A 21,409-nucleotide genomic window follows, 5' to 3' on the forward strand; every position below is an offset into this window, starting at 1 on the left:
CTTTACCGAGTGAGGCTTCAAACAGTTGTTGGTGTCTTGATTTGGTATTTAGCCTGCGTGTGCCTAATAATCACTTTAGGCTTTTCTGATGTTATAGTCATATTGTCTGGCTTTCCTATACATAATTATTGATTAGTATAACTATTAAGCAAGGCATATAGGCCACAGATAAATGGTATGTATTGTCCTTTGCTTCGAACAGCAAATGTCATGTAGATCTTAACAAGCCTTTAACCACCTTCTTCAAAATTTTGTGTGCCATTGCTCATCTCTGCCCTATTATGACATCTGTGGCTTTCTTCCCTTACTTGCTGCTTCTCTTCTTCAGTTCTGTTTCTTCTAGTTCAAATAGTTGTTTTGTCATGTATTTCTGCCATTGTCCCAAGTATTCTTTATCTGGGAAGATGTGTTTACTAAAGGAGGTTAGAAGCCAAATATGCATACATAATACAGGGAGGAGATAATGGCTGTCAAGCCCCCATTTGTTATACTCATTGGTGTTTGGTCTGTTGAAAGGCACGTATCAAGTTCTTAATTTTGAAAAGGAAATACCTGGATTGGTAATAGTATTAGAGCTTCACTTCATTGCACATCATTCAGCAAATCTGAAACTTTCCTGGGAAGCCTGCCAAGGCAGAAGAAGAAAAAACCCAATCCAAACAAAAACCCCTCACTAAAACCCAATCAAACAAGAAGTCACCCCAAAGCAAAAACCAGTACCCACCTACCAAAAATCATATGCAGCATGACAAAGTAGTATCACAGTAATTTATCTCAAACAGTGGGATTTGGGCTTTTAAATTCTGGAAAGGCTTAGATGTTTACTTACTTTGGTGTGTGATGAATATGATGTGGGAGAAACAAACACATCAAATAAGTTCCATTGTATTATGTCAGAATCATCTTCTGTGTAATGTTTGATATCACTGGTGACAGCAGCTCTCTAGGACATCCCAAGTACTCTACTGTGCTGTTTTGTAGGTGGAAGTAATATCTGGAGAAGAAGACGAAGAGATTCTCTTCAAAGAGAGGGCAAAACTTTACAGGTGGGACAGAGATGCTACTCAGTGGAAGGAGCGTGGTGTTGGTGAGATCAAGATCCTCTTCCATACACAGAAGAAATACTACAGAGTCCTCATGAGAAGAGACCAAGTTCTTAAAGTCTGTGCAAACCATGTCATCACCAAAGAAATGAACCTAGTGCCCTCTGATGCGTCAAACAATGCTTTGATTTGGACAGCGACAGATTATGCAGGTGAGGGTTTGTCTGGGTGGTTTTCTTTCTTTCTTTCTTTCTTTTTCCCTATCTGTAGCTTCTGTGGCTGGGGTTTTCTCTGGAGGTTATGGAACGTGAAAGGTACTAATTTCTGACTATGCTGAATACAGCTAAAGAAACTTCTTCTTTGATTTATTTTCAGATGGTGAAGTAAAAGTAGAACAACTTGCAGTCAGATTTAAAAGCCAAGAGTTGGCTAATGCTTTCAAGAAGAGGTTTGAAGAATGCCAGCTAAACTTGTCAGAACTGCAGAAGGGGCACTTATCTCTGGCAGCAGGATTGTCAACGGACACCAACCCCGTTGTGTATTTTGAAGTCTCTGCTGACGGTGAACCCTTAGGACACATAACCATGGAGCTGTTCTCAAACATTGTCCCTCGAACTGCTGAGAACTTCAGGGCCCTGTGCACAGGAGAGAGAGGATTTGGATTCAAGAACTCCTGCTTTCACAGAATAGTCCCTGACTTTATATGTCAGGTAAGTGTAATGGGAAGACTCTTCACTGAGAGAATGAGATGCATATTGACTAACAACGACACTTCAAAAATCACTTACACGGGATAGCATGTTCTTGTTGGCAGTATGAACCCAGTGCATGAGATTACTCTGATCTACCCTTTCCCTACAAGGACATGAGAAATGCAAGCAGCAGCTGCTCCCTTAAGCCAAATGCTTTTTCGCTGTGGCTGCCTGATGCTTTCATATTACTTGGTGCTGCCACATTGTTAAATGTGGAAATAAAAATGGAGATGGAGATCTCCTCTTAGAATGAGTGAGGGGCCTGTTGCTGGACAGAACACCAAGGCAAGGGGTTCCCAAAGCTGCCTTTCAGCCTCCCCTCTCTACAGCACGCCTGCTTCCCAAGCAGAGTGCTTACTTTCCAGGCTTATTTTACATTTTAAAGTACAGTTGTATCTTGGATAATGTGCACGTTAAAACTGATATTACAAGTATTTTTAGATGCTCAGGTTTCCAACTAAAAGAAGTCTTTTAGGTCTCATGATGCAGTGTCCTGTTCCTTAAAATACCGAAATTTTTCACCAAGAGTATCCACCTGCATTGCATCTGGACCCCACGTAGACAGTGTTAATGTCGAATCTCTGTGTGCATTTGGTAACAGTAGCAAGTTCTAAATAAATGCAGAAAGCTTAGGAGATAGATTATAGTTTAGATCAACTTCTGTTTTCCTAAAATTCTTACTGATAATTCAGGGAGTTGTAGCGACTTACATTTAGCAGAGCAAACTAGTTCCTTACATGCTAATGCTCCTGTATGTCACTCCATCCCTGAAGACGAGGCACGACCTTCTACAAACTCATTAAGACAGTATTATATGAATGACTTGTCACCAGAATAAAAAGTGATCCTGTCTCTTGATTAGGTATCGCTTGTCAGAAGTATGCCCTTTACAGCTCACTTGCTAAAACATTGTGTCTTTCTGCTGAGGAAAGCAGCGTTGCTCATTTAGGGGGGTCAGGCTTTTTTCAGTGTATTCCACATCCTCTAAGAAGCAGAATTTCTTAAAACATGCCCCCTGACACAAAGTAAGCTTTCATCACAAGAAATCCATATATTCCATACTAACTCTGCTTTGCTTAAACTTTCTCCAGGTACAGTGAGAGAGTTTTCAGAGAGAATTAAGGCTTTCCTTCAAAGATAGGATAACCTATACTGCTGCTTTTATGTGTATGGTCAGATAATCAGGAGCCAGAAGCTTGCTGCCTTGCAGAGTGACAAAAGACACTGCTTGCTAGCAGCAGCTGCTCTCCTAAACTAACAGTAGCATGGCAGAAGGTGCTGTCCACACAGAAGCAAAGCGTTATTGATCATTGGTACCCAAACCTTTTAGAGGTGATACATACTGTGCCTGCGGGGACTAGGCAAGGACAGGCCTTCACTGAGGTAGTGCAGGTCCTGGCCAAGTGGCACAGGAAGCAGGTTCTGGGAAACACAGGCCTAGAGGAGTGATCAGCGTGTGCAGCAGGGAGACAAAATGCCATGATCAGAACAAGCAAGGGATAAACTTCCCTGTGCTGCTTCCATTGCTGTGAACAAAGCTGCTGAAGCTGGGATGCTTTATCTCTAAGTAAATACAGTACTTGTGAAAACTAAGCATTAATTTTCCCACAGTAATTTTTACCATCAAAAGGGAATGTAATTCTGCTGTTATATGTTTTGGGACTTGTAAGTTAATGCTGTGTTTTGTGGTTTTGTTTTTTTTTTTTTAAGGGAGGTGATATAACTAACCATGATGGAACAGGGGGACAGTCCATTTATGGAACAGCATTTGAAGATGAGAATTTTGAAGTGAGACACACTGGTCCTGGATTGTTGTCAATGGCAAATAAGGGCAGGGATACAAACAATTCTCAGTTCTTCATAACACTTAAAAAAGCAGAACACTTGGACTTCAAGCATGTGGTGTTTGGGTTTGTGAAAGACGGAATGGATGTTGTGAAAAGGATTGAATCCTTTGGTTCTCCTAAAGGGCAAGTAAATGGAAGAGTCGTCATTACAGACTGTGGGCAAATATAGATATTGCTTTCAGTATGCAAATGTTCTAGCAGTATAAATCAATATTTAGATGTTATTGATTAATAAGTTGAAATAAAATGGACATTTCTGATGTATAAATGTAAAATTCCAGCTTGGGTTTTTTTATGTGTTCTGGTTAATTTTTTTGCATGTTAAGTTCAGACACTGGCATATTTTGGGTGTATTTGTGCTTTCCTGACATATTTGTATTAAATGTCAAATTTTAAATATTAGTCTTGTTAAAATAAATCTTTTGCCTTCACAAAGTTCTTAAAAAAGGCCTCACTTAATGGGGAAAGACTGTGCAAAATCTCTCTGCAAAGCGTCGGTGCTGAGGGCCGGTCAGCAGCAGCCTCAAGGCCTCCCCCCTTCCTCTGCTGGGGTGCAGGACCCAGCTTCTTCCCTGAATCTGACCATCGGGCAGCCAGGCCCGGCGGGAAGCCGGAGCAGCGCCGTGCCCTGGAGCACGGCCTAAGGATAGTGGGCGCTGTAGTTCCGTCCCGCGCAGCCTCGTCTGCCAGGAACCCCTGCGCAGGTGCCCCCATCCTCACCAGGAGCCGCGGCCTCCCGCCGTGCTTCACCCGCCTCCCGGGCACTGAGAGCGCGTACGCCTGCGCGGCGCCTGCGCCCCATCCTTCGCCGCCTCCCGCGCCTGCGCCCGCCGCCTGCGAGTGGTGGCGGTATCTTCGAGCGCGAATTGGGCCGCCGCGGGTCCCGGCTGGGGCCTCAGCCGCTCCCCAGACGGGCTGCAGCGGCACTGCCGAAGGGGGTGAGACGGGAGGGCCGGAGGGTGCGCGCTGGGGGAGGGAGGTGGGCGGAAGGAGGGGAGCCGTCCCTTCCCGCCCGCTCCCTGCTGTACTGGGAGCGGGGGTGGGGGGCGGCTCTGTGTCCCCTCCCTCGGGGCTCGCTGTGAGCACCGCGGCATTACCTGCGCGAGTCAGGGTGAGAGACGGGGAAGGGGGATTTAAGCAGGCTCTGGGGGCGTTCGCGTGCAGCGTTCTCTGTTATCCTACCCCGGCCCCTCCGACGGTGGCCAGTCACCTCTGTCTGAACTTGAACTTCCCCTGGAAACTGCGGTTACAGATGGTACACGTCCCCCCAACACAGCGGGAGCAGCTGGGCGCGCAGGTTTCGCTTAGAGCCGTCTGGTGCCTGCCGGTCGGGCAAGAGAGTATGGGGGTCCCCTTAGAAGTAGCATGTATGAAATATATATATATATATAAAATAACTCATTCCAGCCACATCTTCTCGTGCTAGAGCAGTCGCTAGCCTTGCTTAGAGCGTGCTAGAAGCGTTTGTGTTTTTCCCTAAAGCTCTCGATTTCGGGGAGCGGGAAAGCTTTTCCGTATCTGGTGAACAAGAGGAGAATCAAACCCCCCTGTCTGGTTTGAGGCTGACGCGGTGACCAGGCAGCCCTTTGCGACGGGCACCGCTCCCGTGCTGAGGTGGGGCAGTGATGTGTTGCGTCAGGGAACCGCGGGCCGGGAGCTTGCGCTGACGCTCTTGGTTTCGGCAAGGGTAGAATGTCCCCGAGGGCCAGCACAGGTGAGCCGAGCTGGCTGATGATGATGATGTTGTTTCCCACTCCACGTGACGTCACGCCCCCATAAAAGGGGCTGGCGGGGAGGGGTGGGTGCCCGCGGCCGCGGGACGGACTCAGTGTGGGCTGAGTGTCCGGGCTGGCGGGTCGGTACGGGCTGTGTGTCTTCTGTCTTCCTGTTTGTTCTGTCACGGGTCCTGTTGCTGTTCCCCTTCCCCAGCAACCTGCCCTTACCCCGCCCCGCTGCTGCTGTCCGTTTCTCCCCGGGGCAGCGGTGCCGGGTGCTCGGCTGCCGGCTGGGGCCGAGCCGCGGCGCGGGCTGAGGCTTTGATGAGTCCGCACAGGGGATCAGGAAACCGATCAGTCCGAAAATCCGGCAGTGAAGACACCTTCCCACCCTCCCCTCACCCCTCCCGTGCCGGTGTTTCGGGGGGCTTTGATGCTGTGTAGAAGGGCTTACTCACTGGCTGGGAACTTACTTTTATTTTGTCAGAAGTCAGTTTGTCTTGGTCACAGAGGCAAATTTTGCAGTTCCTTTCTCACATCTGTATATCCATGGGTTAAAGGCATCCCAAGTGCCCAGGGGCTAACAGATCTGCTAAGAAAGTCATATCACAGAATGTTAGAGGTTGGAAAGGACCTTGAAAAATCATCCAGTCCAACCCCCATAAGTGTTCTGATTTGGGCTAGACATAGATTTGGACTGGGAGATCAACTTGGTCCTGGGAATCATCAAATGAATACAGAAACTGGCTTGCTTTTTTTTTTTTTCTGAGGAAGTGTGCCTTGCCATTTCAGGATCAGAAATCGTCTTAAATGTGAGGTGAGGATTTGAGTTCTTTAGGAGCTAAAATCTGGATGTGTCTGCCCTTAGCTACTGCAGAAGGAATTGCAACTCAGGTAGCAATTTGTGGTGCTCTGGGTGCTGTTGTTCTTGGGGCATATTCTGGTTTTAATTACACAACTGTTCTTTAAAGAAAAATAACTTTCAAAAGTTATCTTTCAAAAAGTATTGGTGAGACTTTAAGGTGCAGTGGTTGCCAGGAAAGAAAATCTAGATTTGTTTGTGCTAATTCCTTATAAAACAGTATGTAAGTGCAAGGAAATAAAGCAGCTGATCACTTTCTTGAGAGCACAGCAAACTAAGATCATGAGAGCCTAACACTTCTGGAATGATTTTTTGTTTGTTTGGGGGGTTTTTTTGTATAATGTAGTTACAAGTCAATAGGAAACTTTGTCGTAAAAAGCCTAGATGTAAAGATAAATGCCACAGTTTCCATGATTACCAAATTCTACTTTTATGTCCTTATGTTGCTGTCTTCTAGTGTCTTGTAGACTCTCAAATATTTTAACATACAACACTATGGATATTTCATTATTACACTGTGGGGTATATGTTTGCCTCTTACTTTTATATATATATTTAAAAAAAAAAATCACTTCCTTTTCCAAAGTTAGTAGTTTGTAGAAAGTTCTGTCACAAGTCGTTGTAAGAGTTTGTCCTGATTCTGGCAGCCAGCACAGGTGAGCTGAGTTAGCCCGGGCTGTTTCCACACCACCTGACACCACTTCCCCATGAAAGGGGCTGGGAGGGGAGGGGACAGCTCTAGGGCAGTCTGAGTGCGGCTGGGGCTTCAGATTGGTCCTTTTGTCAGTAAACTGTCCTTAATCCCACCCACGGAGGCTCCGTTTCTCTTCAGGGAGCGAGCAAGGATCTCGTGGCGTTCAGCCGCTGTTTGGGGCTGAACCACCACACTGTTAAACAAACTGTAACGTACTTATTCCTGAAAACTCTGATTATATTATGGTGGTTTTGTGCCTTCTTACAGGATTACCTATCAGGAGCACTGCATATGGAATATAAGACCAGAAGTTGCCCGGTATACAAAGGTAAGATCAAACAACCACACTTTGTTCTTTCCAAGAAAAAAATATATGCCAGAGCTATATAATTCCTAAATCTATTTTAAGTAGGTATTTTCTCATTTTAAATAGGTAGGCATTCTTGATCGGGGGTTTGTGTTAGCTGGGAGCCAGCCTGGGAATGTTAGCACATTCACAGGAAGAGCAGAAAGGATGTTTTGGAACAGTGGTTCCTCCCATCTTTGTGTTTAAGTCCTTCTTGGAGTCACTGGTAGCAGTCTGTCTCATACTGCATGTATGTGGCTTTATCTTAAAGATAGATATATGTTTCATCTTTAGGATGTCTTTGGGCTTCCTGAGAAACAGATGTTAACGTATAAAAGCAGCAGGACGAAGCAATGTATCAAACTTTGCTTACTGTAAAATTAGTGAATGAAAGCAAGCTGTAAAGCTTCAGAAAGGTAATTCTGGTTTGAAAACTAAATGTTCCTGTAGCTGAAGCTGTTATTCTTCACTCATTTGTCAGGCTGCTTCAGTGGGGTTTTTTGTTCTTAAGCATACATGATCACACGGCAAGTGTTTCTAGCAAACCCTTGTTGGTTTCTTAATGTCAGTTTTTCAAATGCAAAGTAAAATAATTTTCTGTCTTCCAGGTAACATGGATCACTCACTGGAAAAAGCAGCTGCTGCTTTATCCAAATGTTCCTTAGAGTCAGAATTTATAGGGAGTGGCAGAGAGAACAGCATCAGATCTTCTAGTGATTTCCTACAAAGTTTCAAAGACTGGAATTGGTAGGAGGTGTTTTTCACTTCACCTCTCCCTTTATCACTCATTATATCTCATAATCCACATAAACCATGAGTAAACAATAGATTTGGTTATTGTAGAGGTCCAGAGGTTGATTTAAGATTTTTGTTTTCTGGTTAAGCTGCTGTTTGTGACTGATGCATGAAATAATCCGAATGCTGATTTTGATGAGAAGTATCATCTCACTCACTTTCTAAGATGTGTGTTGTAAATGCTAATGGGATAAAAGGATGATTGTTCTGGTTCTGGCCATGCCAGGGTCAGTCTCCCCAAGCAGTTATCACAGGTGAGCTGAACCATCACAGGACTGACTGAATGCCTTGTCCTCACTCAGACTGTCCTAGAGGCACCAAGCCCCTACCCCTCCCCAACCAGCTCCATTGACTGAAAAAACTGAGGCTGTTCAGCCTTGAGAAAAGAAGGCTGAGAGGGGATCTGATCAGTGTTTATAAATATGTGTAGCATGGGATGCAGGGGGAAATGGCCAGCCTCTTCTCAGTAGTCTGTGGGGACAGGACAAGGGGCAATGGCCTCAAGTTGGAGCACGGGGAGTTCCACACCAACATGCGGAAGAACTTTTTCACAGTGAGGGTGACAGAGCCCTGGGACAGGCTGCCCAGGGGGTGTGGAGTCTCCTTCCCTGGAGATATTCAAGACCTCTCTGGACATCTACCTGTGCGACCTGTCCTAGGGAACCTGCTTTGGCAGGGGGGTTGGGCCCAATGACCTCTGGAGGTCCCTTCCAACCCCTATGATTCTGTGATTTATGGGGAAGGGATGTCAGGTGGTGTGGAAAACAGTCCAGGATGACTCAGCTTACCTGTGCTGGCTGCTTGGGGAGATTGGCTCTGGCCTGGCCAGAAGCAGGACAATGATATCAAGTGAGCGAGTAGTAAAGCAAGAAGCTCAGACTGAACAGCTTCCAGCTTATTTAGAGGCAGTTTGATTCTAAAAGCTAAGAAGTCTCTGTTCAGAGCTACTTTGTGCCAAATATGAAAAAATAATGAAAAAAAGGCTGTTTCCACTTTTAGCCTTCCTGGAATGTGGTGGTTGGTGGTGAGAGGAAAAGTGATGGTGTTGCCTGCTGCGTACATGTGCTTACAGCATGAAAATTCTTACTAATTTTGTTTGAAAATACTTACTCCTTTTAAGTCAGCAACTAGTTGTTGTGATTAAAACCTTGTGAGTAATAATGCCTTCCAAAAGATTTAACCTTGCTGTTTGTTACTAGTTAAATATGAAAATCTCAGATTTAGCAGTGTTTAAATTCTTATACAAATCTCTTGTGATGCTATATTGAAAGGGACTGAGTAATTTCATAGTACTGCTTTCTTGTGGGTTTTTTCAGTTTTGATGAGCAAGATTCTTTTTGTGATTCGAGTGGTCTAGAAATAGAAGAAAGGAGCATTCAGGGCTCTGAAACTGATACTGTTCAAAATACAGATATATACATGGAAGCAGGTAATAAATACTGAGATTTAAATATTTTTACAACCTTGTGTGAAGTATAACATGTAATTTAAAAATATCTTTAGTAAATGTAATTCAGTTCAGAAATACAAGAATCAGCTAAAAATGTATTAATTTGGGGATTCAACCTTTTATTTAAGTATGAATAATTCCTTTATAATCAGTTCAGGAGGTCCAAATGTACTTGATGCAATACTAGCATACACTTTAAAAAGAAGAATCAATCTTTTCTGCAACTGGTTGCCAGTTCTCTTTTAAAATATAAATGAAGAAACAAGGTGGGGTTTGGATGTTTTGGGTTTTTTTTTTTTAAGTAGCCAGCTGCATTAACTCTGTCAGGTCTTCTTTCAGTTTAAGTGTTGGAAACTAGCAGTGAGGAGAGAGACTGAGTGTTATCTGTTGTTCGTTTTAACTCAGGAAGCTTTTTAACTGGAAGATTGTTATGGCATCCTGGCTTGTCTCAGAAACAGTGTGGCCAGTAGGACTAGGGAGGTGATTGTGCCCCTGTACTTGGCATTGGTGAGGCTGCACCTCGAGTGCTGTGTGCAGTTCTGGGCTCCTCACCATAAGAAGGACATTGAGGTTCTGGAGTGAGTGCAGAGAAGGGCAACCAGGCTGGGGAAGGGGCTGGAGGGCAAATCCCATGAGGAGCGGCTGAGGGAGCTGGGGATGTTTAGTCTGGAGAAGAGGAGGCTGAGGGGAGACCTTATTGCTGCCTACAACTGTCTGAAGGGAGGTTGTAGAGCAGTGGGTGATGGTTGTTCAGCCAAGTGACAGGTTATAAGACAAGGGGAAATTGCACAAAGCTGTGCCAGGACAGGGTCAGAGTAGAAAAAGGCTCTTAACTGAAAGAGTTGTTGGGATGTGGAACAGGCTGCCCAGGGAGGTGGCTAAGTGAAGATGTGTTTAAAAGACGGGTAGATGAGGTCCTTAGGGATATGGTTTAGCATAGGATGGGAACGATTGGACTTCATGGTCTTAAAAGTCTTTTCCAACCTTGTGGTTCTGTGATGGTAGCAGGGACCAGCTATGTTATTTCACTGCAAATGTTTGGAAACAGTACCACAGTGGAGGAATTTGTGAATCGGTCTAGCTCTGCCTCTTGTGGAGAGCTTTAGGCTTAGAAGAGCATTGCTGAATTCTTTTGAAGCGTGTCTGGAAGTGTAGAGACAGGCAACCAACCCCGGGAAGAAGCTAAAAGGCATCTCAGAAAACAGGCAGAACAGATCAGTGGAACTGTAGAAGACTAAGAGTTGTATTAAATGGGTGGGGAGAGTGTAGGGACAGCTTTCTTGAAAGCATGTTCTTTCTGAAAAGGGGTGGGGGGAATAATTAATTGCGTAAGGAAAAATGCATAGATTACAGTATTTGAGATCAAAAGCAAAATAAATACAAAACTGATATTTATCACACACTTTTGTTTTTGATACAACTATTTTTTTCTGGTTTCTCTTCCTTTTTGTTCTGCTATGATTGTACTAGCTATGCTCTCCTTCCTTACGCTTGAAGACAGGCTGTGACAGAACAACAGGTTTGGTTTATTGCCCTGCCTAGCCCTGTGTTTGATCACCCATCAGGGCTGATCTGATGCATACCACTAATTAACCCTAATTACTTTATTTGTTTTTCTAGTAACTTTTCTCTTGTTTCTTGTTGCTTCTTCTCATTATCCTTACTTCTCTTCTCCAGTTACCTACTAAATAAACAACCCCGCCCTAGCTGCCTTTTTGCCTGAGTCTTGCTACATCTGTACTGCTGTGGTTTAACTCCCACAGGCAGCTCAGCCCTGCACAGCTGCTTACTCACTCTTCCAACCCTCAGTAAAAGGTAAAGAATTGCAAAGATTGAGACAGACAATTTATTAGGTAAAGCAAAAGCAGCACACTCAGAGTGAGACAAGGAATTTATTCCTTGCTTCCCTTGTTCAGGCAGGTGTTTGACCATCTCCAGGAAAGCAGGGTTCCACCACACCTAACAGTGACTTAGGTGTACAAATGCCACAACTCTGGAAGTCCCCCTCTTCCCCCAGTTTTTCTTGCTGAACATGATGTCATATAGTCTGGGATATCCCTTCGGTCAGTTGGGGTTGGCTGTCCTGGCTGCGTACCCTCACTTGTGCACCCCCAGCCTACTTCCTGGCAGGGCAGCATGAGAAACAAAGGCTGTGATTCTGTGCAAGCACTGCTTAGCAATAGCTAAAACATCCCTGTGTTGTCAACACTGTTTTGGTCATTGCCCCATAGCAGCTACTGAGAAGAAAACCTTCTGTCCCGATCAAAACTACTACCCAGACTTCTATTTCTGATACTGGCACCTAGGTAATCTTGGCCTGATATGGTACCTAGTTGTAGCTGGCCCTACAGGATGTGTCTCCCCAAACAATCTCAATACCATCCCCTCAATTATCTGTAAATTTTGTCTAACAATTTATGAGATCCAGCCATTCCTCACTGTCCTGTTTGCAATGGTCACCCACATCCTGTGCTAATCTGTCACCTCTGGCAGTTTCTCATGTTGTGTCCAGTAGTTTTTTACATTTTGTTCTGTTAGCTGAGCTGTCAGGCCAGGGTCTAGTTACCAGCACGTTGCTTGCCTGAAGCCCTTACAGAACAAATAGGAGATTTTAGCGATGTTATGATTCAGTCTGTGCATAGGTTTCATCTCTGGAATTTCTATATTGAAGTGTAGGGGGCATAGTTTTACTTAAACTTCACTGATCACCAATTGATTCAAATAAGTTGTAGAACACAGCTTGAATTAATTCTCTGTAATTCTTTGAGGTCACTTTCTCCTTTTGATGCTTCTTGCTCTATATTTGTCACTCTAAATACCTAAATTTTCCCTGTTTTAGAGCAACAATTAACATCATTGTTTATCTATGAATTTTTTTTAATGTAAAATGTTTTTTTTTCCTTTCCATAGGCAGCACCTTATCATCGCATTTGGCAGCAAATACACCAGAAAACAGTGACCAAAACATTACCAGTGGTTTGGTAAGGAAACATCTGAGGGGAGCTGATGCTCAGGCACGCAATAGGCAAGGCTTAATCCCGCCTCACATCAGCCGAATTTATGATGAATTATTTATCATACATCAGAAGCTCCAGGTAGGAACTGAAATGCCATCACTCCAAACGTTACCCTTCAACTCCATACGCTGAGTGTGATGCCATATGGTATAGGATATCCCTTCAGTCAGTTGGGGTTAGCTGTCCTGACTGTATCCCCTCCCAAACCACTTGTGCACCCCCCCGAGCTGTCCTGCTGGCAGAGTGGTGTGAGAAGCGGAACAGGCCTTGGCTCTGCATGAGCACTGCTGAGCAATAACAGGAAACACCTCTGTATAGCAAAGCCATGTCAATATTATCAGCACAAACCCAAAACACACCCCCATGCTATGAGGAGAATTCTCACAGAATCCCAATGTTGGAAAAGACCTTTAAGATCATAAAATACAACAGTTCCCATCCTGTGCTAAACCATATCCCTGAGTACCTCATCTACCCTTTTTTAAACACATTCAGAGAAGGTGACTCAACCCCCTCCCTGGGCAGCCTGTTCCAGGCCCTGACAACTCTTTCAGTGAAAACTTTTTTCCTAATATCTAACCTAGTTTACTCCATCCCAGCTGAAACCAGGACCAGTAGTGGTGCTTTGACTTGTTCTGGGGTGGATCAGATAAAATTCAATTTGAGGGAGTTTGAACGCATCAGAGAAGAGTGTCTTGTGACACACTGTGGGCACAGAAGAAACTCCTGGAACCACTGCTGCCCCTGAGAGCTTCTGAAGCTCTTCTCCTGGGCATTCAGTTGTGCTTGCTGCCTTGGCCTCCTACAAAAACCTTACATTCTGCCTTGTCTCTGCTGCTGCTGGGGAATCCCAGCAGTTCATCCCCTAGCAGGCTTAGGCCACTGACTGAAGAACCTCCTATATAATTTTATTCTGTAATTGCTCTTGTGTTTCTGCTAGATACTCTACCAGGGCTGTCTTTTGCAAAAATAATTTTGTATCTTCCCCCCCCCCCCATTTTTTCAGGGATGCTTCCCAATAATACACAATATAGTAAACTAGTGTTCAGGACAGGCAGTTTCTTCTGACTCTATTTTGTCTTACAGTTAATACCATTATCCAGAACTCTTAAAAGCAAAAGCCTGTTTATTGCATGGTTTTATACTTTAACAACCATGTAGAACTGAATTTTGTAATTTGGGTGTCTGAGCCGTCCTGATGCACATCAAAGTCCTGTGGATTAATGTGTGGGGAAACTGAACATAGATGGCTATCAGGATACTTTTAATTAGTAAGCTGTTGCGTAAGACTGTATCATTTTACAAAAAGCTATCTCTGGGGGAGAAAATTCAAATTCATTATCAAGTATGATAATTGCATGGGTTCTAAAGCTGTTTCAACACTCTGATTTTCTTGACACAGAGAGAAAGTTCAGCACAGCAGGAGTATGCCCTGCAACTCCAGAAACAAGAGCGTTTTCTGATGGAGCGAGAAGCATCAGTTTTTAGCCATGAAGCTGCTTTGGCTAAAATAAGAGGTGTTGAGGAAGACGTTCACACAAAGTTTGGAATTATGAAAAAGGTGTGGTGATAAATTTAATGATGCTTATTGCTCTGCATGCTATTTAACTTGTCTGTAGTTATCTTAAATCATTGGGTGTTTGCTGGATATAATGGTTATTTCCTTAAAGTGCTTGAAATCCCCAAATGAAAGGTTTACCAAACAATATTGTTATGGCTTCTGCCATACAGGTTGTATAGGCTGTCCAGAGAGGTGGTGGATGCCCCGTCCCTGGAGGTGTTCAAGGCCAGGTTGGATGGGGCCCTGGGCAGCCTTGTGTAGATCCAGGCCTGGAGGTTGGTGGCCATGCCAGTGGCAGGGGGGTTGGAACTGTGTGATCCTTGGGGTCCCTCCCAACCCAGACCATTCTATGATTCTGACTGACCTGTGGCAGGGTGAGAGGAAATGAAATAGTATGATTTCAACCAAGGAAAAATACTTTCATCAACATGGTTCTTGTGGGTGTTTGCTAATGAATTTAGGTCTTGTGGAAAGTTTTGGTTATTATCCAGATCACCAAGGTAAGTCCTTACATATGTGCCCTTAGTGTCAAAACCACATAGAAAATACCTTTCTTTGAAATGTGCAGATAACTGCTGTTGAGGGAGGACAGGTTTACCTGTTAAAGAGGAGGAAAAGGGTACCAGAGGGGGCAGGTAACCTCAACTGTTGAACAGGGAAGGAATAAGTTAAGTGTTTCAGATAGTTCTCTTCCTTAAAGCCCAAAATGGCTGATGAAAATCCAGGAGAAATTAGTGATTACCTGTGAAAATCCATGAATGTCAAATGGAGTATTAGAAGCTAAAAAAGGCGGTCCCTTTCTTCTCAAAAGGGAAAGAGTTGTACAGGCATCAACTTAATGCCAGTTCTCTAAATAAATAAATAAAATCCTGATACAGTCCATGAACACTGTGGGAAGTGCAATGCAGAAAGCAGTGCAGTAAATAACTATTAGCATAGGTTAATCATAAATTGTCAAATCAGTCTCATTTCCACTACAGCAAGGTAACAGGTATTGCTAGCAGAGGAGGAGTAGTTACAGAATCACAAGGTTGGAAAAGACCTTTAAGATCATCAAGTCCAATCGTTCCCATCCTATGTTAAACCATATCCCTAAGTACCTCATCTATCCTTCTTTTTTAAACACATCCAGGGATGGTGACTCAACCCCCTCCTTGGGCAGCCTGTTCCAGGCCCTGACAACACTTTCAGTGAAGAACCTTTTCCTAACATCTAATCTGACCTTGCCCTGGCACAGCTCTGTGCCATTTTTCCTTGTCCTGTCTCCTGTTATGGGTATGTCTGGACTCAGTTAGAACTTTCATGTAGAGTTTTCCTAATTGTATTATGGAAAGCATAAGATAGATGTTAATGCAGGTGGTGTAAAGCTGTAGTGAGACAGTAGTTCACAGCACAGTTGAAGGAGCGTGCATAGTGGGTTCTGGAGTATCCTTTCAGCCCAGTATTAGTATTTTCAGTTAGAAGTTTGATGGTGAGAAACAGCACATTTACTGTATTTGAAGAAAATTGCAACTGAGGGAGAATTTCAAGTATGTTTAGAAAGAAAAGTAGGATTAAAATTGATCTTGACAAATTGAAGATACGGTAGGCTTGGGAAAAAAGTGTACTAAGATGATGTTGAGTGTACAGTATTGTGCTTGAACACAAATAACAGCTGCAGAAATGGAGGATGACAAGCAGATGCGGGATGTATTGAGGGTAAATGTGCCAAGCTTCAACTACATAAAAGGTTGCAGCAAAGAGGAAGAACCTAGTATTTTTTTCATGTCTGTGATAGGAAAAGCATTAGTAGTAAGGGAAAATTTAGTTTATGTATTGGGAAGAACTAGTTCTAAACAAAAATAGTTAAAGCATGGGACAGGTAGATTGGTAAGAGTGCAGTGTTTCCAGTATTGGAGGACTTAAGAACAGACAAGGCAAACATCTGGCAAGACTGAAATGGTCATGATATGGATGAAATTGCCCAATTTGAAATGATAGTAAGCATATATAGCTGCAGTATTTTCAGTAAAATAAAACTTTGCCTTTTTTTATCAAATCTGAGGTACACCAGATGTACTGATGTCCAGAGAAGATTAAATCTAAAATAAGATTCAGGGGAGTGAGAAGAATGGCAGTAGATAGGCAGGTTGTAGTTAGGAATTTCTGTGCTTGGGCTGTGAACCAAAGCACTAATTTAACCTGCGTAGGATTAGTTTCTTGATCTGCATAATTCAGAATGAGCAAAGCCAGAAAAGCATGTTGAAACCTCAAAAGTTGCTGCAAAACAGAATCATGACTTTTTGTAATTATAGGGAAGAATAAGCTGTAAATGAAAGCTTTTATTGGCATTGGGTTTAGTTCACAAACCTCTCCCACAGCTGACTTGTCTGAGAAATGTACATACTGATATAATCTGTTTTGGGTAGAACCTGGAAAGAAAAAGAGCAATTGGCTGTGCACATCACTCGGTTTCTGTGTAGATTCTTCTGAATATGCAACGTGGATGTTGTTTTTCTCAGTCCAGGTTGGATGTGCAAAGTTGGCCATGCAGAATTACAAACTTGATCTTTGAATGTTTGCCCTATTATTTCAGCACTACAGTGGAATTTAGCTTAGAGTTATTTCTCAAACAGTCTCTTATAAATCAAGCTTTAAAATTTGATATTTCTATAGCAACACGAGGCAGAAGTTAAACAGCTGACAGAAGCCCTGAGAGAAATAACTAAAGAAAATAGAAGGCTGAAGTCATCGTTTGATACACTGAAGGAAATGAACGAGTCTTTAAGAAAACAGGTAAAATTAGTTCTTTCAGGTTATCAATAAATGTACAGGTTATAATTAACAATTTTAAGTATTTGAACAGCTAAAGTTTGAAAAATGACTAATTCTTTCTTTGTTTCTATAAGGCAAGAATTATATGAATGATTGAAAGTACTTTCCACACCTTTTTCTAGTACTTGAATTTTAGCCTCTCTGATCTTTTACAGTATAAAAAAAAAGTTGGATTTATTCTTCTGATCCCCTAGCAACAGCTAATTACTAGGAAGGACAAATCTGTGTCCTCTGAAGCAGATTGAGAGTGGATGGAGAGGAAGTATTTTATAACATAGTGTCCACCCTGCATTATTTCTATTAAATAAAAAGTACAATATATATTTCTAATTTCCCATTTGTTCAGCACTTTCAGTTATTTTACAAATGTTAAAGTAGTATTTTCTCAGTTCTTAAACTGAGACAGTGGCTCATTGTAATACAGAGAGTAAGAATTTTCATCTCATTTGACTGTTAAATCTGACCTAAAATGCTGACACACGTATTGCTATCTAAACAATTTGACCTTTGATTATTCAGTGAATTAATTGCAATTCTGATAGTCTGAGTATAATAAAAATCTACAATAGTGTCTTATTCTTTCTCTTAGAGAAGGTCAGACCCAACTCCTAGAATGTTGATGGTTCTGGTGCAACCCATCTGTCTCTTTATTTCACCTTGCTATAACATCTTTGTGTACCTGTGCAAACTGAGGATAGTCATGCTGTTCACTAATTGCATGCATAGAGTGTGTTTCTTACATTTAAAGAGAGGTTAAAGTTTCCCTCAGCTTCTCTCAGAGGACACTGTTCCTGTATCATGGTCAGTAACTTCCATTCTATAGAGAACACTTTCACCCTCCTGATTTCAAGAATGATCTAATGGCTTTGTTAATCTGTGCTCCACTTTTATGTCACATCATGAAAAGTAATCAGATGTGTGCTGCCTGTATATCTAGAGAGGCACTGTAGTGTGTATTCTTGCCCTGCAGACTGAAAGGTTGGACTGCAGGTCAAGAAGAGCTACTGCTGTCTTACTTATCCTGGCACAAGTTGCCCAAGAGCAGTGGTGGAGTCTCCAATCTTGGAGATATTGCAAAGCCATCTAGACGTGGTCCTGGGCAGCTGGCTCTAGGTGGCTCTGCTTGAGCCAAGGGGTTGGACCAGATGATCTGCAGAGGTGCCTGTCAACCTCAACGACTCTGACTTGTTGAGGAACTGGATGATAAATTCCTTTCTATGCCTTTGCATGCACAGAAGAAAAAGAAAACCTGAAACAATTTATCTGCTCAGTAGCCACATCAAATTGTTTCAGTGTGATAATGAAGTCAAGAAGTGAGTTTTGAATTTACAGATACTTTACTATTTTCTGATTCTTTCAGTTAAGTGATGTAACTGAGCTGAACAAGAAGTTAGAAGGTCAAGCAAGAAAAGTACAAGCTCGTTTAGAGAATCTACAAGTAAGGTTTGTTCTTACATGTATCTCCTTCCTTTATAGGTAACAAGTGAAATATAATTCATTGTTACATTTTGTTGTAGAGGAAGCATGAATTTTTAACGGTGCAGAAGTCTAAGGAGATATGTCAAGTGGTGCAAAAAAGTAAACCTGTCAAACAGGAAAAAGGGATGGTAACATCAAAAATGGCTAAGGTAAGAATTGGGCACAATGAAACATTCATTATAAGACACTAAGCAATGGATCATTCCCTGTGTGTCTTCTAGAAATTAGAAACTAACTTTCAATTTTGTTTATTGTATGAGTTAATTAGTTACTGTAAGAAAAGATGTAGATTATAGTGTAGGAAAACAGACAAGAAAGAATTAAGCTTGTTGCTAAAAATAAGTCTGTTGAATTTCATGTTGTATATGTATATATTTTTATTTTTATGGAATGTTTTCCTCTTCCTGTCATGTTCTTTCATTTGTTAGTTAAAATTACAACCTGCTTATACTGTAACTGGTTTCTTTTGTGGCATAGGAGCAAATCTTAAACTCATTCTGGTTACTGCTACAGTACAGCACTGTTCTCGTGAATAACACCAGCTGAAAAGCAGTCAGTCAGAGGTATCAGATACAGATGTTAAATTCTGAAAGCCAGAGGTGATTGTAGTGTAATGATGTTCTCCAGCTAGAGGCCGAATTGGAAAATGGGGGAGATACTCACAGCATCCTACTTAATTAATCCACATCAGGTGCCTTAAATCTGTGCTGTCTCTATATAGCCAACATATTTCTCTGTTTACATAGGTTTTAGTGTACTTTGTTTGCTAGTGATATATAAACAGTAGTGTTAGTTCTGAGCAAAGAAGAAAAGGGGTATCTGAAGGAAGATACCAGCAAAGTTTCGAATTCTTTAGAGAACTGTTCATGCAGCCTGTCTTCAGGTAACTCTGCGTATCTTTTGTGGAGTATTTCATTGCAGTGTAGTGCAAGGGCAGAATGACAATTCCATGAAGTCTTTGTTCTTTTTCTAAGAATGCTGGTTACCCATTTAAACTTTAACAGTAGTAGATTGTATGAAGTAAAGCAAAGGAGATCTGGTGCTATGAAACGAGAATTTCCCCAGGAAAAGGACATTAAAGATTTGTTCTCTCCTGTAATTCATTTGGCCAGAACTATAAAATGGAGTGCTTCTGTTTGTAAAAATCTTTTCCCCGCCCTTTAGTAACAGTTTGTCAAAGTACAAAATAAATTGTGAGTATTTTTCCACACCCAGAAACCATCACCTTCTCTACGGTGAGGAGAGAGAAGCAACGCAGGGTTCTTTCTGGATCCCTTTAAGAAAGGCCTAAAAATAAACGGCTTAATAAAATAAGCTGCTTTCATAAGACAAAATAAAAAGACAAATATAGATATAGATTAAATCTTACATCCCTTCAGATGCTGGGAACCCTGTGTTGTGCAGCATCAGATTGAGCTTGGGTGCGTTGGCCATTATTGTTCTACCTTCATGGTGACTTTTGTCAGTAAACTGTCCTTATCCCAACCCATGGGGGCTCTGCCTGTCGCTTCTGTGGGAGTGAGCAAGTGGCATGTGGTGGTCAGCCACTGTCCAGGACTGAACCACCACACACCCCATGTTTTGGCCCCATGTTGGGTGCCAAAAAGGACTGAGGTGGTTTGGCCCTGGCTAGAGGCCAGTACTGCTCTATCACTCCCCTTTTCAGCCAAAAAGGGGAGAAAATATGTATTAAGAGGCTTAGGATTTGAGATAAGGACAGAGAGGGATCACTCTACAATTAGTGTCAAGGGTAAACAAAACTCAAAACGGAATAACAAAAAGAAAACTAATTTATTATACTGCACTACACACCCTGTTAAATCAGTCAGATGCTTTTATGGGGAAGTGGTGTCAGGTGATGTGAAAAACAGCCCAGGCTAACTCAGTTCACCTGTGCTGGCTGCATGGGGAGGTTTAACTCTGGCCTGGCCAGAACCAGGACAGTTACAAGTAGTATTAATAACACACAGGCTTCTCAAACCTTGAGTGCAAGGCCCTGCAGAGCAGACATGGCCTGTTCAAGATGACTGTTTCCTCGAATATAACACTTACCACAGGCTCCCAGTACAGTAACTTGCCTCCCAGATTTTTTCAGGCATATACTTACAATCCTTTAATTTATGGCTGATATTTCAGAACTAAGGTACCCTCATATGCATCAGTCTTGTTACTAGAAGTGGCTTAGAAAAATCATTACACTTGAAAGCTGAAGTATCTGATGTGGATGTATTACAGCTACCATTGAACTCACAAGTTTATGAGCTCTTAACTTTTCTAATGGATTGGATCTCAGACCACCTCCTTAGCAGGATAAAAACACAAGAGGAAAGAGAGGATAGTCATAAACTTCCAGTTACCCAGGCCTCCAAAAACACCTGCATCCAGGAAAGGTGTATGAAGGTAAAGGGGGTTGGATTGTTTGCTTGTGTTCAAATGTTTCTGGATTTACGGGGTTTATTAAATGATGTTGAGAATGTAACAGGTCATCCTGGTTTATATGTGCTTGGAATACAATAATTAAAACAAAATTACTATTAATAAGTCACTTTTAATTTCGGCAGTGAGATATAATAGGTAATTTGTCATTTGTAAAACACACAGGCCATTTTTAAGCAAAAGTGTGGTGTTCACTCTCAGCTTGAGAGTTTCAGTGTTTTATTTCAGTCACTACTATCAGCTGATAAGTTGCCTTGTGCTCTATGTACATATATGGTACATAATTCCTTTTTTCTAAGGAGATAAACATGTCTAATTTAAAATGGTTTTATGCCTATATTAGATACTAAAAGTTCCAGTTTATAACCAATAAAAGTTGATGCTATACTATACTACACTTTTAATACATTGTTTTCTTTTTGGGGATACAAAAGTTTGGAGATCAGAGATGTTTAGAAAATATTATTTTACTGTTTTTCTTATTGAAAGATTCATAGCCATTCAGATTGACTTTACTGATATTGATCTTGCACAATGTATCTCCACTTTGGCACGTAAACCTCTGTGAAATTTAAAATCTGGGTATACGTGTAATTGT

At 42.2% G+C, this 21,409-nt stretch overlaps 2 protein-coding genes across 2 annotated transcripts in view; both read left to right on the top strand.

Moving 5' to 3' along the window:
• RGPD4 (RANBP2 like and GRIP domain containing 4) overlaps nucleotides 1–4,044 on the top strand; it is a gene marked incomplete at its 5' end in the record, with an annotated part of 34,540 nt that extends 30,496 nt beyond the window's left edge. The window contains 3 exons of the mRNA XM_084279079.1: nucleotides 982–1,255; nucleotides 1,419–1,753; nucleotides 3,506–4,044. Coding sequence (XP_084135205.1) covers nucleotides 982–1,255; nucleotides 1,419–1,753; nucleotides 3,506–3,811 — 915 coding nt within the window. The 3' untranslated portion in view covers nucleotides 3,812–4,044. The remainder of the gene's footprint in view (nucleotides 1–981; nucleotides 1,256–1,418; nucleotides 1,754–3,505) is intronic.
• Nucleotides 4,045–4,100: 56 nt separating this feature from the next.
• Nucleotides 4,101–21,409, top strand: part of CCDC138 (coiled-coil domain containing 138) — a gene marked incomplete at both ends in the record, with an annotated part of 39,030 nt that continues 21,721 nt past the window's right edge. Inside the window, 10 exons of the mRNA XM_084280027.1 lie at nucleotides 4,101–4,152; nucleotides 4,200–4,982; nucleotides 7,868–8,006; nucleotides 9,371–9,483; nucleotides 12,415–12,599; nucleotides 13,909–14,082; nucleotides 16,738–16,857; nucleotides 18,257–18,334; nucleotides 18,414–18,524; nucleotides 20,611–20,775. Coding sequence (XP_084136153.1) covers nucleotides 4,101–4,152; nucleotides 4,200–4,982; nucleotides 7,868–8,006; nucleotides 9,371–9,483; nucleotides 12,415–12,599; nucleotides 13,909–14,082; nucleotides 16,738–16,857; nucleotides 18,257–18,334; nucleotides 18,414–18,524; nucleotides 20,611–20,775 — 1,920 coding nt within the window. The remainder of the gene's footprint in view (nucleotides 4,153–4,199; nucleotides 4,983–7,867; nucleotides 8,007–9,370; nucleotides 9,484–12,414; nucleotides 12,600–13,908; nucleotides 14,083–16,737; nucleotides 16,858–18,256; nucleotides 18,335–18,413; nucleotides 18,525–20,610; nucleotides 20,776–21,409) is intronic.

This window comes from Gallinula chloropus, assembly GCF_964237585.1.
Source record: "Gallinula chloropus genome assembly, chromosome: 1".
Classification (NCBI taxonomy): domain Eukaryota; kingdom Metazoa; phylum Chordata; class Aves; order Gruiformes; family Rallidae; genus Gallinula; species Gallinula chloropus.